Genomic DNA, 15600 nt, shown 5'->3' with positions numbered 1-15600 from the left:
CAGCTGTGCATTATAATTTAGTTCCCTGGATCTTGCTCTCCTTTCCCTTCCACAAGCTATTACACTAGTCCATTACACTGATGACATCATGCTGGTTGGACCTAGCGAGCAAGAAGTAGCAACTACTTCAGACTTACTGGTAAGACATTTGCGTGTCAGAGGGTGGGAAACAAGTCTGACACAAATTCAGGGGGCTTCTACCTCAGTGAAATGTCTAGGGGTCCACTGGTGTGGGGCACGTCAAGATATCCTACAACTGAAAAAGAGGCACAATGCCTAGTGAGCTTCTTTGGATTTTGGGTGCAACAAAGCCCTCCTTGGGGTGTGTTACTCCAACCTACTTACCAAGTGACTCAAAAAGCTGGTCGTTTTGAATGAGACCCAGAATAAGAGAAAGCTCTGCAGCAGGTCCAGACAGCTGTGCAAGCTGCTCTGCCACTTGGGCCATAGGATCCAGCAGATCCAAAGGTGCTTGAAGTGTCAGTGGTAGGTAGGGATGCTGCTAGGCCCCAACAGCTGAACTGCACCTCAGGCCATTAGAATTTTAGAGCAAAGCCCTGCCATCTTCTATAGATAACTACTCTCATTTGGGGAAGTAGTTCTTGGCCTGCTACTGGACTTCAGTAGAGACTGAATGCTTAACCATGGGCCACCAAATTACCATGAGACCTGAGCTGCCCATCATGAACTGGGTATTATTTGATTTATGAGGGAGTGCACAGCACTTCAAAAGAACTCCTTGAGGGGCTTCCCTGGTGGCGCAGTGGTTGAGAATCTGCCTGCCAATGAAGGGGACACGGGTTTGAGCCCTGGTCTGGGAAGATCCCACATGCTGTGGGACAACTAGGCCCGTGAGCGACAACTACTGAGCCTGCGCATCTGGAGCCTGTGCTCAGCAACAAGAGAGGCCGCGATGAAGAGGGGCGCCCGCTCGCCCCAACTGGAGAAAGCCCTCGCACAGAAACGAAGACCCAACACAGCCCAAAATAAATAAATAAATAAATTAATTAATTAAATTAAAAAAAAAAGAACTCCTTGAGTCTTCTAATTTATACAGAAACAAATCTAGGGAACATGTATGGAAATGGATATTAGGGGATTAGGATCGTAGTAGAAAGAACATAAAGTTGAATCAGGCCTTTGGACTTAGACTGGAACTTACACCACTGGTTCTCAGGCCTTCAGACTACAGATCTGGGGACTTCTCAGCCTCTGTAATTGTATGAGCCAATTCTTTATTAGAGATCTCTTTCATATATATAAAGTTATATATATCTCCTATTGGTTTTGTTTCTCTGGAGAACCCTAATACAAGCAAGTTATATAATGTCTATATGTCTTAATTTCCCCATCCTGGAAAATGGGGATAAACAGAGTTCCTACTTCCCAGAGTTGTGAGGATTAAAAATAGTTGATACACTGAGTTTGCTGAGGTCAAAGCACTATCTTACATGTTTTCATATCCTTAGCACCTAGTAAAGTTTATGGCAGAATGCTGATGTTCATAAATATTTGTTCAATAAATGACTTGATCAATTTTTAAAATAATCCTAACATATAAAACTGTATTATTCATTATTTTTTATTCAACAAATATTTATGAGTAACTACTATGCTCAAGTATTATGCTAGGCCCTGGGCACACATTTGGGAACATAAATATTATCATCAAGAGGAAAATGAATCATTGATACAGACTATGTAAGCTTTTTTTTTTCTCACAGAGCTATTCTTTACATAACAATTCATTCCATAAAAATTTCCTTTTATGGACATAAAATAATAAAAAATGAATAGCACATGCACTGGCTTCAATTACTTTCTGAAAGTCATATTAATTAACTTTTTGAAACAAAGAACAAAACAAAGTTTAAACAGAAGATAAGAATTTAAATAAGGGTATTTGACTTCGTTTCTTTTAGTTAAGATGATTTCAAATTTGTTGCCCTCAGACCAGGGCCATGTACTTAACTCTTGTTTCAAATAGGTTGATGATTCTGAGACTTTCCGTATAGTAATGCTGGTGAATATAACTCAGGCCATATTTACAGATTAATTGTAACATGATTAAATTTTGCATTTCCTTAACCGTGTGCTGGTTGGTGTAGTTTGAAATAATTAGATTATAGGGTAGCCCAATTATTTGGCTCAAACAGTCATGCATACACCCTAGGGCTTAATTGCCATGAATAAATCAATACCACCCGAAATTCATTGGCTGTCATTGACAATAGCTTTAACTGTATGTACTTGCACAGTGTAAGAAATTCAATTAGCAGGCTAAGACCCATGATTAAAACTTTAGCCATTAAAATAACTGCTGGCTATCTCCTAGAGATCAGTTTTTTTCTCAGTGTAGAATCTGTAATCCTACCCAATTTAAACTTTACAGTCATTTTTCTCAAGACAAACTATCTAGTTTTTTTTTTTTTTTTTAACTTTGGTAACCATGAAATACAGTACACTTCTCTTTAAAAAAACTGGGGAAATCATAGGGCTTAAAAATTCGTAAAATAATTAGACCAGGGTCTTGTCCAGGAAAATCTACCATTAAAGATAAAGAAATCTTAGAACATTATGACTAATTACAAAGAAAGAAATCTTTGAACATTATGACTAGTTACAAAAAAAGATATTTACAACGGAAAACGCCTTATATTTACTCTGAGAAGCAGCAAAGTAAAATTCCTGATGAAGCTACCGCTGATTTCGACATTTTTATTTACTAGGTCGTCGGTTTCCAGTTTACTGTTAGGTTTTAAAAGATGTTCCTAAGCGAAAGGAAAGGGAGAATGCCTATCCATAGGCCGGGGGGGTCGGCTATTTCTTACGATCCGGTGAGCGGCGAGCGAGGCGCGTGAAACAAGGGTAGGGGCGGGAATTAGCGACTTAATAAAACTCCCAGCTACCGAGGAAGCTAGCCGGGTGTTAGACACAAATAGAGCACAACAGATTTGGGGCTAATTAAAACCACCACAGGACACTCCCCCTTGCGTTAGCGGGGCCGGGTCTCCAGCATTCGCAGAGCCGGGGGCGGGGACTAGTTCGGATTCAAATTTAAAGCGGGATGCCCGCGCGTGGCCCAGCAGGTGCCTCCAGCCCTGCTCCCCGCGGAAGGCGTTTCCGCCCCTACCTGCCCACAGGGCCGGAAATTACCTAGAGGGGAACGGCCCCTCCTTTGTTGTCAGTGTTTCAACAGCGCGGAAAGCCTTAAAAAGTGCGCAGCGTAGAAGACGCGGGCTGGTTCGCCCACCGATACTCCACGCTTCTCCACCCTCTTGGCCGCTGTGTCCCCTGCGCTTCTTTTAGAATGCCACTGGGGGAAACCGGAGTAAAACTGGGAGGGGAGTGAGGCAGTAGGAGTAGGGATGATAGTAACAAGGCACAAGTGCGCCCTGTACTACCCTTCACAGATTACGCAACGGGAGGCAGCAAGGGGAAGTAGCGCATGCGCGGACTGCTTTTCAGGCGCCCGGAGAAAGTCGCGCATGTGCAGAGCCCAGAAGGAAAAAAGAAGCGAAGGGGTGACTGGCAGGTTGAGGGCGCTTTAGCTACTGAAGAACCACAGCGGCCAGGGGGCGCGTGCGCAGAGCGCCCGAAGGGGTGGGGCTCTTCCAAGGGGACGGCCTCGCGCGCCCCCTGGCGCGCGCCCGGGGAGAGGAGGGAGCGGGAGGGGGCGGAGAGGAGGGAGGAGGCATGGAGGGCGGGAGGGGGGAGGGGAGCCGGAGCGAGGGAGGGTTTATCGACCGGGCGATTTTGGTTAAAATATTCAAAATGGCGGACGGAGGAGCAGCGAGTCAAGATGAGAGTTCAGCCGCGGCGGCAGCAGCAGCAGGTAATCATTACAGCATTTTACATATTCATATTCATACTCAACCCCGGCTCCCGCTGCCCCCCCCTGCGACTTAGCATAATTTATTAGTACTCAGGATTATTATAATTAACGGCGGGGAGATGGGGGGCCGGGGAGCACGGAACCCCCGCCGGGCGCCGAACGGAGGGGGAAAGAGGCTCGGAGAGGCCAGGCGGAGGGGGAAGACAAGGGGCAAAGGGGGCTGCGATCCACCGCGCTCCTCCTGCCCCAGCCCACCCCGCTGCCGGCTCGCCCGCCCGCCGGCACCGGCCCTCCTTCTCAGCCGGCCGCCGCCGCCGCCGCCTCCTCGCCGCCGAGCCCGAACCCGAGCGGGTCCGCGGCGGGGCCGCGGGGCCGGGGCAGAGGGAGAGGACAATAAAGACATTTTACATATTCATAGCTGCTGGGGCGGCGGGGCGCGGCGGGGCGCGGGCGGGCGACCCGGGCCGGGCGGGCGCGGGTTGGGGGGGGCGTGGAGGGGGAATGGAGGTGGCGGCGAGCACAATGCCGGGGAGGCGGCGGGGCCGGAGCGGACCCCGGCGGCCGGACAGCCGCACGCGTCCTCCCCCCGGGAGCGGGCCGGGGCGGGGGGGCGCTTCCCACCGCGGGGGGCGGCCCGGAGGGCGGCCGGGGGTGCGCCTGTGGAGAGCGCTCTGCCGGCGCCCGAGCCCCGCCGCCGCACCGGGGTCCGAGCGGGGCTGAGCCCGGGGGTCACGGACTCGGGCACCTCGGCCGCGCCCCACTTATCTCCAGTGTAGCGGCCTGACCCGAGCCAGGCCTGCGCTGTAGGTGGGTAGGGGTGAGCGGTCGCGGGCGCTGCGAGGTGGCCTCGGGGCGGAGGGGGTGGGGAGCCCGCGCAGGGGTCCGCTTCTCCCCCTTGGGGGCGGACTGGGTTGAAAGCGGCCCTTGGGGAAAGTTGCCCTCCGAGGGGCAGGTCCTGCCGGGCCGCCCCATGTGCTCCGGGCCAGCGGTAAGGGGTCTCAGTGGGTCCTGGTAAAGCCCCCTGTCCCCGGGCGGCCGTGGATTCCCGAGGGAGTTGGGCTGAAGGTGCTTGGCGCGGTCTGATCTCTGTCTCCCCCTGCCCCTTCCCGGCCCCCCTCCGCCTCTGCGCTTGACCCGGACAGACGGGGCCCGGGGCCCTCGAGGGCCTCTCGCTCCCAGGCCCCAGAAGCGCCCGCAGGCCTTCCAGGAACTCGGATGTAAAGCGCTGCCCTCCTGCCCCTGCCCCAGAGCCGGCTGGGCTGACAAGTTGATAATATTCTTGGTTTCCCCTCTCCGGCTGGGAGTTGGGTAGGGGCGGGGATCCCCCTCCCTGGTTCTGTACTCCTGTTTTCTTGCTGGGTGCCGGGTCCTCTCGATTCTCTGGTTAGCTGAACCTCTCTCATTTGAATAATGTCTAATTCGGGGAGGTTTATATTATTGAAATGGCCGCCTGGCTTTCCCCGCCTCTCATGTTTAGTAATTCAGACCTTTAATAACAGCCACTCACAGCCCAACGCCGTGTTTATATTTTACATTCGCCCCATGTGCTTTTGTGGTTCGATATGATTCTTTTTTTTTTTTCCTTGGCAATCCACAGGGCTCTGAGATCAAACCCAGGCTGTGCTGGGAAGAGAAGGGGGAGAGCTAGGCCTTGGCTCCTCTAGCAGTGGCCTAGGCCTCATGATCTCTGCCGCTTGATTTATTTACTAATAACCAAAATGACTCTCGCCCCCCCACCAACTTCCACACACATACCCCTACTCCGCGGGCAAAACAAACCCTCTTGGGGCCTTAGCAGCGTTCAGACAGCTCCGAGCTAAGCATCAGCTCTGTCGTGTTTTGTTTTCTCTTAAAAAGACTTTCTTAGAGTTTGCCGTAATATTGGGCCTAAGAAAAAAAAATCCATGACTTCTCATTTTCAGAGGCGAATGAAACCTATTTTGGTTTAATACAAATAAATCACTTTGTTTTGGGGCTAGTTCACCCCTGCCCCTTGGCTCCTACCCCCAAGTTAAACACTTTCAGGCTTTGTAAAGGTCTGCAGGATTTGTAGAAACCAGTAGTTTTTTCTAGGAGTTGTAGAATAGGTAGGTATTTTAGAAATTCCAATTAACAGCACTTTCAAAATTCCTCAGTGCTGCCTTCCCTTTTCAGCCTCTTCATTCTAATTTAAAATGGGCTGATATTAATTTTGTGCCATCACTGTCATAGACTTGCTTATTTTAATTGTAGCACTCCTGAAAACAGAAATGGGGTTATGGTTTTTTTTGAGTGTTTGTGTCATGGTTAAATGAGTGAAAATAGAAGAATAAACACAGGCACTGTGTCTACCCTGATCTTGGAACCTACTCCCCTCCCAGCACACCGACCCCGCGTTCTTTAAGTTGTCAGGATTGATTTTATGTTTTATGTAGACTTAGGACATTTGGTCTGTGAAAGGCAGATAAACTTTTGCTATTTAAAGAAATAGTAATTTTGATTTGGTGGCTTTCCCTCGGTAAAGTTTTCTTTCTTTTTAATTTTGTATAGTTCTAATGTGTTTTTATTAAAAACATGGTGTTGCTTCTCATTGGTGGATTTTTAACCCCGGCTAGTAAAGTATCAGAGAAGTGTTGTTTAACACCAATGTGTTTAATCTTTGAAATTATATTAAGGCAGTTGATGGTCATTTGCGAGATACATATTTTGTGGGACATTAATCTTCAGTTTAATTGACAACAAAATTCTAGATTTAATGGGCTAAAAGCAAGCCAATTTCAAATAACCAGTTCTTACTATTCTTTTACCTCCAGTGTGCTGGCCCTGAATGCAGCAGGAAAAAAAAAATCTGTAGCTTTCCTGAGAATGTTCAGGTGAATAACTGCTTCAGAGACCTGAAGCATGAGGTTGGATAGACCAAAAAACAGTAATATGATTTCATGCCTTCAATCGCATATGTGTTTGCACCCGATTCCCAAGATGTGGTCAAACTGATGATGTCATTGAACAGAGGACAAGGTGCAGCTAATTTGATTTATTGTCCCGAGGTGAAGTGTAGCAGTGAAACCTTCTCATAGGAAAACCATTTATCTCAGGACAGTTTCCTTTATAGCTGCAATTTAACCACTACCAAGGCTGTAGATATTTTATCCAAGATGATAAAATGTATGTTGCCTTTTACAAACAAAATTTTTTTCTTCAGTTTTTGTGATACAGGAAAGGATGACTATTGTTAACTGGCCTTATATTTTGGTTGGCTTTCCATGCTATTGTAAAAATTCATTTCCTCAAATTCTCATTTGGAGACTATGGTTTTAAATAAGTATAATCACAGAAGTGATCCATGAGCATGCTTTAGATAGGTTCTTTATAATCCCCCAAACTCCGGTAAGAAGCTGTGTTTCTTGATTTAATCAGAGCATAGCCTGGGATAAAGGAGAGATCATATTGGCCTTAGTAGCTATTTCAATGAGTAAAGTGAACTTGATGAGGATGAGGGCTGTATATTCTGTTACATTGAAATTATAGTGTTTAAGATAAGGTAGAATACTTACAGTAAAGCGTGTGCTTTGCAAACAGATTTTTAAAAAAATAATTTTATATTTATATTTATATTTATATATTTATATTATTAAAATAATAATTTTTAAAAAATAATTCAGAATTCTTTTTGGATTGTCTTAATTTAGTCTAGACAAGTTGTACATTTTATTTTGATTGATTAGTGATTTTTAAAATTGTTCCACTGTGAGATAGTGATTCCACATATGATTTTTGACCTATTAGATTTTCCTGTCAGACATTTTCCATCATATTTTTAACTAGTTTATCTTAAAGTGATGATTAAAATGTCCTGGGAATGTGGTAGAATTGCTGTGACTTATTCCTAACTCTAACTTGTGAGCCAAGCTTGATAGAGTATTTTAGGTTACTTTTGAGCCTTCATAAGTTTATAACCTGCCTGTCTCCTTTTGTATCTGTCAGGTGGCTTCCCACGAGTTTTCAGAAAACCCATTGTTACTTCCTTCTTAACTTGCCCCATCTAGTAATTATAATGGTACTTATGAATTTAGGTCTTGAAAATTTATGTGACAGCTGACCAAATTATTTTTAATTTCTAAAAGGACCGTTCTTCCAAGCCATTACTGTTCAAGTAATTTTCAACCTCGGCCCCAAACTAATTTCTAATTCCTTTCATTTTGTCATTGTCAAAAATCCCAGTAGTCAAGGAAAAAACAAATAGCGACTATTATTCAGGTTTAAATGGTGTCGTATTCTGCCATATTTTAAATTCACTATTCTCTGCTTTGATAGGCAGTATAAAGAAGAAGGAATAAAATGTGTTTCATTGCTGCATAGGTTGAAGTAATTGTTAATCTGTTATTCATCTGGTCAGTGGATTTTGGAATAAGTTTAGGACTCAATGTTGAATTGCTCTTATAAAGCCACCAAAGATGTTTAAAGGAGCCTTGAATATCTTAAGCAGGTGGTTCTAAAATGACAGAACTGGAAATTTGAATGTTGCCTTTCATAAGTATTTTCCATTAAAAATGAAACATTTAAAATTTCTTGAATCTGTATTGCTTGATCTTGAGTTTAGGTGTGTGGGTTTGTGTGTTTAAGTTGTGTTTTTAAAATTGGTCTCTCACTTTCATGAATGTCTGTTCCTTTGTACTAGGAGGACTATAATATAATGTAGTAGTGATTGCCTTAATGTTATCAGTTATTTTTGTTTTGTTTTTAATGTTGAAAGCCCACAGCTTTAGTCTTCTTTCAAGCACTATTAAAATTAATTTTCTTTTAAAATGCTGGTGTATGACTGTCATTAATTTGCTTTTATACAGGTGTTGGTTCAGTTACAGTTTTTGTGATTAGTAAAGACTTACTATGAAGCCTAATTTTAAGCAGGAATGTGTTTTCCTAATGGAAATGATTGTATTTAGAACTATTTAAATAATTATTGTTTGCAGAACAAGTCACAGACAAAACATGTCTCTTTTTGGCCACCCATGTTCTTGTTTCTTTTGCCTCCTTTAATGTTAAATGCCTGAGCAAACATGTTTATTACTTATTTCTCAAGGAAATCTAATATTAGGTATTAGAGTGTGGATTTGATTGTTATACATCTGCCTTATTTGAGTTTCTGTATCCCTCCTAAATGAATCCTTTCGTCCTTTTCCTCTTTATAGGGAACTCTTTGGGCCAGAATTTTGCTTAATTCTTATCCTGATTGTGTTGCTTAAAAATATCTTTTTGAGTGAAATCAGGGTTGAAAGAGGTAATAATTATGGTTCACGGATTACTTATCCATCTTCTTTTGCTGAATGTTTTTGCACATTGTTGACATTTTGTAAATAAAGATAGTTGAATAACTTAATAGATTTATATTTCTTCTTAGGAATAAATTGGTTTTATTTTGTACTGAAATATTTCTGACTATGTTCTAAACTGGCAGTGAGCCCTTATAAACTCTTTCGGCGGTAATAGCAATGGAAATAAAAATAGCATGAGTGGAGCCAGTGCTTGACTTACTGATGCATGTACAGTATATTTAGAATTTGGAATATGAGAATTGTCTTGAGTTTCAGAACCTCTGATGTGAAGAAGCTCTGTTTATAGAGTTCTGTGTTTTTACCGCAGGATATTAATTTATTGAGCATTGATAAGATATTTGTACTCAGTGACTGATAAAACGCCTTTGTTTTTGTTTATTTTCCCAGTTAAGCAAATACTCAAGTTTTCAGTGTTGCCTAGATTTTGCAGATAGGCCTAGCAATGAGCAAAAGAAAAATCAGCAAGCCTCTAGATTTATCAGATTCTTTTTAAAAGTACTATCCAGGAAACTAGATATTCATCCAGAAGGGGATACATAATACTAATTTTTAAAATGACAGCGTGAAGCACCAAACTTAGCTCAGTGTGAATGTTGGTAGTAGATTTACTCAGCCTGTGATATTGAAAGTCCTTGCAAGTACAGTTTAATTTGTCACATGATTTATTTCATAATTCTCTGTGTAACTTTATTGGTTTTTTATGTTGGAGTCATAGCTCTAGTATATAAAGTTAAATCATTAAGTTGGTAAAGTAATAAAAATTATGGGTAGGCCTTTTTTTCTTTGGACTGGTGAGCTTTCTCATTGCAACAGAAGGTATAAACAGGAATGGCTAGGAAGTGAACATTTTGTTGTGTATGTTAAACAGCTCAATTGTTTTTGGGACTTCCCTGGCCATCCACTGGTTGAGACTCTGAGCTTCCAAGGCAGGGAGCGAGGGTTTGATCCCTGGTTAGGGAACTAAGATCCCACATGCCAAAAAACAAAACAAAACAGCTCAGTTGTTTTTAACACGTGGTCATCTCCTCCAGAAACGGAGTTGTACTGACTAGCTTTCCAATCTGCAGAGTGAATATATTTTTTAGAGAAAAGTGACTTAGCTATTTTCTTGTTTTAGTGTACTTATTTTAATAGTCTGCTTAGTGAAAAAATGCTTTTTTTTTTTGCTGATTCATACTGCAGTAGGCAAGTATATTTTAATCAACGTTTTAAAAATAATTATTTAAACATTTCTTAGCTTGCAAAAAAAAATCTGCTGCTTTGTACGTGGTCCCTATGCCAGTTGTCTTTGGGGCTAACAAGGGAATATAAGACTTTGCTGTGGAAGACTGCTGTGGCATTTACTTAGCAGGGAAAAATTTTAAAGCAGTGTATATACAGTTGGCCCTCCACATTGGTGAGTTTGGTATCCGTGAATTCAACCAACTGCAGATCGAAAATATCGGAAAGAAATATTCCAGAAAGCTCCAAAAAGCAAAGCTTGAATTTGTTGTACCTGGCAACTATTTACTTAGCATTTACATTATATTCAGTATTATAACTAATCTAAAGATGATTTAAAGTATGTAAGAGGATAGGCATAAGTTATATGCAAATATAACACCCTCTTATATAAGGAACTTGAGCATCCCTGGGTTTTGGTATCCTTGAAGATTCTGGAACCAATCACCTGTGGTTACCAAGGGATAATTGTAATTACATATTAAAATTTATAATAGATAATAATGATCAGAGTAGAAATCAAAGTGTGTCCAAGTGTGTAGGAACCAAAGCATCCTAGAACTGTTGTAGCTGGAAGGTAATTTAGATACAATCTATCCTAAAACCTTTACAGATGAGGAGGCATTATTCACAGGCGGTTTAGTGACTTGCCCACAGTCTCTTCACTATTGAGTAATGGACGAGAACACAAGACTTTCTAGTCTCCTCCTCCCCATGCCCCCATCTCTCCCTCTACCACATTGCTGCTAGTCAGAGCAGACTTTTAGTAGAAGGTGAGATTTTTAAGCTGAATTTAAAAGGGTGAAAAGAATTTAGAGGAATGGGAAGACATTGCCAGGGAGGTTGTGTTCAAGATTGTGCTGTATACGTAAAAACTGAGGTATTCTATGTGCAGGGAGGCCATTGGAGGTTTTTGAAGTAAGGAATCCTATGACAAAAGCGGTCAGTGTCCTAGGATTAATATGGTGGTGTGCAAGTTGATTTGAAATAGGAAGGGAGACATTGGATCCATGGAAACCAGTATATAAAAATTAAGGTATGTGGTTTGTTGACTAATTGCTTTAAGCTATAGAGATACAAACATAATAAGACAATTACTGGACCTGAAGAGGCTTTCACTCTAACAATGATGTAATGAAAATAGATAATCCATAGTAAGGATGTTGAGAATGTTGTCCAGTTACATCACACAGAATAAGGACCTTTGGGAGAAATTCTTGCCTAGTCTTTACAGTAAGAACTCTCTTATTTCTGACCAATGGTTTTGTTTTTAGTCTTCTGGACACTGAACTAATTGACTTTATTTCCTTTTCAAATCAAACTACAGTGTTTAGACCAAATTATTAATCTGAAAGTTTAGATAGGCAATTATGGTATCCATAATTTTTCTTAGCCTCATTCCCAGTTCCATTTTAGGTCCTTAATGTTTTGTTTTGCATTTGTTTTATTGCTTCCATCTTTAAACTCCTGTTATTTTGTCTTTTATGTGGGCTACGTTATATCCTTTCTGGAGCAAGGCAGGTATAAATACAATAAAATTACTGTAACCATGACATAATGATACTGTGTGTATTTTTATAGTCCCTTGAAATTTATAGCAGCACTCTCATTTTCATTAACTCATTTGCTCCTTTCAGGAAATATTATTATGCCCATTTTATTTTTGAGTAAAATGAAGCCCAGATTAAGTGACTTTCCCAAGGTTATGTGCTTAATGAGCACAGAATGTGTTTGGGGAATAGCAAGACTTCTAGGTTAGCTATTACTGAGGCTGCATATTGGAGAGTGGTGGAAGGCAGGTTGGGACTCTGTTCTGGAGAGCTCTGAATGCTGTGGGTTGGTGATGCAGGAGTTTGGATTTCATTTGCTTGGCAGTAAGGAATCACTGAAGTTTTTTGCTCTGGACCAAGGAGCCATAATCAAAGTCCTTAAAGTGTTTAGCAGCTAATTAGAGTCAAAGAGGATAGCAGGATTTTGAGCTTAGATTATCAAAAGCAGTGCCATGAACAGAAGTAGGGGAGTTGGAAGACGGAACCGTTTGGGGGAATAGGCGATGAATTCAATTGTAGACCTGTCGTTTGAGACATGATTGGGTGGCTCTTATGAGGTTGCAAGTTTATTGTGAAAATCAAGAAAGTTTTACTGGATTAAATGTGTGATAAACATACAAATAATAGGATTGAGATTTATGCTCATGCCACTTTGAGTGTGGACTGAGCATTGAGTCTGAACATTGTAAATTCTAGGCATCTCATTTTGGCTTTGACACTGGCTTCAATAGTTGTTTCAACAATAAGATGGTGATAATACCATTGTTACAGGGATGCTGTGGGGAATAACAAATTGATAGCAGAAGCATTTTTAAAGTACTGTAATAGTTTTTCTTACATGAGCACAAGAGTAGAATCAGCAATTTTATTACTTGTGCTGCTGTAGAGAGGGAGAAGCTTTAGCTTTTAGATTGATTCTGTGGGACACCATACTGCAGGTTGTACATTTCCATGTGCAGCCAGCACCTGGGGAGAGGGAGGTACACCCCAATACTCTTGAAAACTACACAATGGAGGTATTGCATTGTGGCAAACATAAACTTGTCCTTGATTTCAGGGCATTCTCTTATCTCACACCCATCCCTGCCTATGCATTCTTATCTTTTACTACTTCCTTAAATAGCATGACTCAACAATTCCACCAGGAAGTCCCCTTATAGGCCCACCACAAACAGTTTCTTTTATCAGGTTTTAAGTTTTTTAAAAATCGCCGTAAAACTTTGTGTTGAAGAGCTGTTCTGGGAGGGTGGCTATATTTATTCTGAAGCGTGGGCTCTCCTCTCCTCTCCCACTTCACAGTTCTGTCATATGACCTGAAAGTAAGCCCACTGTTTTGGTCAGTCTGGTGTTTGGGATGCTCTGTGAGAACCTTTGCTCACAGGCTCACACTGTCCCCTCCCTTGGAATGTCGTGGTATGTGGTGTGGTATAGTGAAAGTGGCACTTGGAGTTGGGAGACCTGGGTTCCCCCAGGTGACTGGGACAAATTACTTCACCACTGATTTTTTTCTTCTTCTTCTTTTACATTTGTAAATACGAGAGTTTTCAAACAAAAGGCCATTGGAGTTCTTTTCAAAATGAATTTTAGGCAGAAGCTTAATGTTAAAAGGTAAGAGTGGAGCTGTTCTGATTGAGATGGGCACAGGGGCAGTGAAAGCATCCTCCCTCTACTCTCCACAGTGGCCCTTAAGACCCTTCCACAGGATCCTTAGGACTCCTGCTGGGTGCACTGTTTGAAAACAGTTATCCTTATTTATCATACGGGACCTATCTGTCCTTTAGTCTATCTCCACAAATAGCTGATCTCTCAAGCCTGTGCTTCTGTCCTACTTTGTCTGAATTTAGCACTTAATTTGTGTTCATTTAGCTAATTCAGCACTTCATTATACACAGTCTTATTTTTTTCTCTAATTGAGTTATATAAGTAAATCTTGTCTCCTCCTAAGAGCCTTGAGAGCAGGAGCACACTGCCAGGGACAGAGTAGACATTTAGCAAATGATGCTTGATTGATTAAATTAGGGGTTCTCAATCTTTGCTGGGATAAGACTTGTCCATGGAACTTTTTCAGCATGCAGAGGCCCAGACCTTACCACCTGAGTTTCTAATAAAAGTAGAGGTCTGGTCATCCATAGTTTTAAAAAGTTTGTAAAAAATGATTCAGTAGCATTGAATGATTGCTTGTTGCATTTCAAAATTATTGCTTACAGTATCTTCAACTTCTCAATGCACCGTAAAGGCTCCACAGTGGAAAGACAAACAGAGAACTAGGAAACTTGGATCCTTATTCTGTTTGTAGCATTATCTAGCTTTATGATGTTGAACAAATCACTTGACTTTTCTGGCCCATAGGATTCTAAATTGACAAATTATGTTTTATTTTCATACTTTGTTTTTCTTTTTAAGCTGTGGCGTTCTTCAAAACATGTTTTTGGGTGAAAACCAGTAAACACAACAGATACTTTGAGTAGCTTGGCTTCCATCTGAATACCATTTTAATAGACGTATTAAGAATACAGAACATGATAGGCTTGATCCTAACTCAGCAGCAGAGCTAAAACATATGGGGAGTCTGAAATGGTAGTATTTAGATTTTAAACTTGAAACATCTTACTAGAATGTGAATGAGCAAGAACAGTAAGCTAATCAGGAACTGTAATATGTGAGCATGAACTGGATTGTAATTAACCAACCTGACTGGTCCTTCTGCATTCATTTAATTCAATAAATATAGAGCTTTCTTCTATTCCTTGCCATGCACCCAGCACTGGAGAAAGAGTAGTGAATAAGACAGATACTGTCTCTGTCCTCTCAAAGCTTACAGCATTTGGGCAAGTCATACATTAAATAACGCTGTTCACAGTTAATTGAGTAAAATATGGGAGATTCAGAATACTCTGAATAAGATGAGGACATAAGCGTAAGATAGGGACACCTAATCTGGACAAAAGGATTTAGGATGGGCTTCTGAGGAAGCAGTGTTTTCACTGAGACATGAAGGGTGACTGAAAGTTAACAGTTCAAGTCTGGGAGTAGGAAGTGCGGTTGAAAATGTTGCAAAGGGAGCAACATATACATAATTCTTGAAACAGTGAAAATGCGGCACTTTCAAGGAACTGAAGTTCGGCCTGGCTGGTCCAGGAAGAGTAAGATTTAGCTGTAGAGCTGAAGATGATTTCCAAATTATGAGGCTATTTTCATGATCTTTGTCATTTTTTAGTGGCCAAATACACAGGCAAAATTTGTGGAAGAGATTCCATAACTTCTAACAAATGTATTAATTTCTAGTGATAACAGTAATAAATAATGTTTACCACGTCTTTGTGCCAGTTACTAAGCTTTACATGCGTTTTCATATTAATCTTCACAATGACCCCATGAAGTGTGTACAGGTGTCATCCTCTTCATCTTTCAGGTGAGAAAACTATACGGTGTAAAGAGGCTAAGTGGTACACCTAGGTCTCTGACCTATTTGGTATAGCTGTATGCAATTAAGAGCATTACTATGCTCTTAACCATTAACTTCTGCTTCCAGTCAAGTTGAATGATGAACTATTTAGCAACTATTTCTGAGTTTATCCTTAGTGCTCTTATGCAGTTCCCAGTTCCATATTGTGTGGTCTAGAATCAGTGGTGCACTCATCTCCATCTTGCAGTTTGGGGAGATGGACAATTGATTAGCAGA

The 15600-nt window shown here is 41.7% G+C and overlaps 1 protein-coding gene across 2 annotated transcripts in view; it reads left to right on the top strand.

Annotated features, from left to right (window-relative positions):
- Nucleotides 1-3725: 3725 nt before the first annotated feature.
- Nucleotides 3726-15600, top strand: part of POU2F1 (POU class 2 homeobox 1) — a 187123-nt gene continuing 175248 nt past the window's right edge. For both annotated transcript variants that reach the window (XM_079920544.1, XM_079920543.1), the window contains exon 1: nt 3726-3835. In XM_079920544.1, the coding sequence (XP_079776670.1) occupies nt 3775-3835 (61 nt within the window). In that variant the 5' untranslated portion in view covers nt 3726-3774. The remainder of the gene's footprint in view (nt 3836-15600) is intronic.

The sequence above is a fragment of the Stenella coeruleoalba genome, assembly GCF_951394435.1.
Source record: "Stenella coeruleoalba genome assembly, chromosome: 1".
NCBI classification, from domain to species: Eukaryota; Metazoa; Chordata; class Mammalia; order Artiodactyla; family Delphinidae; genus Stenella; species Stenella coeruleoalba.
This window is presented reverse-complemented; position numbering and strand designations above follow the sequence as displayed.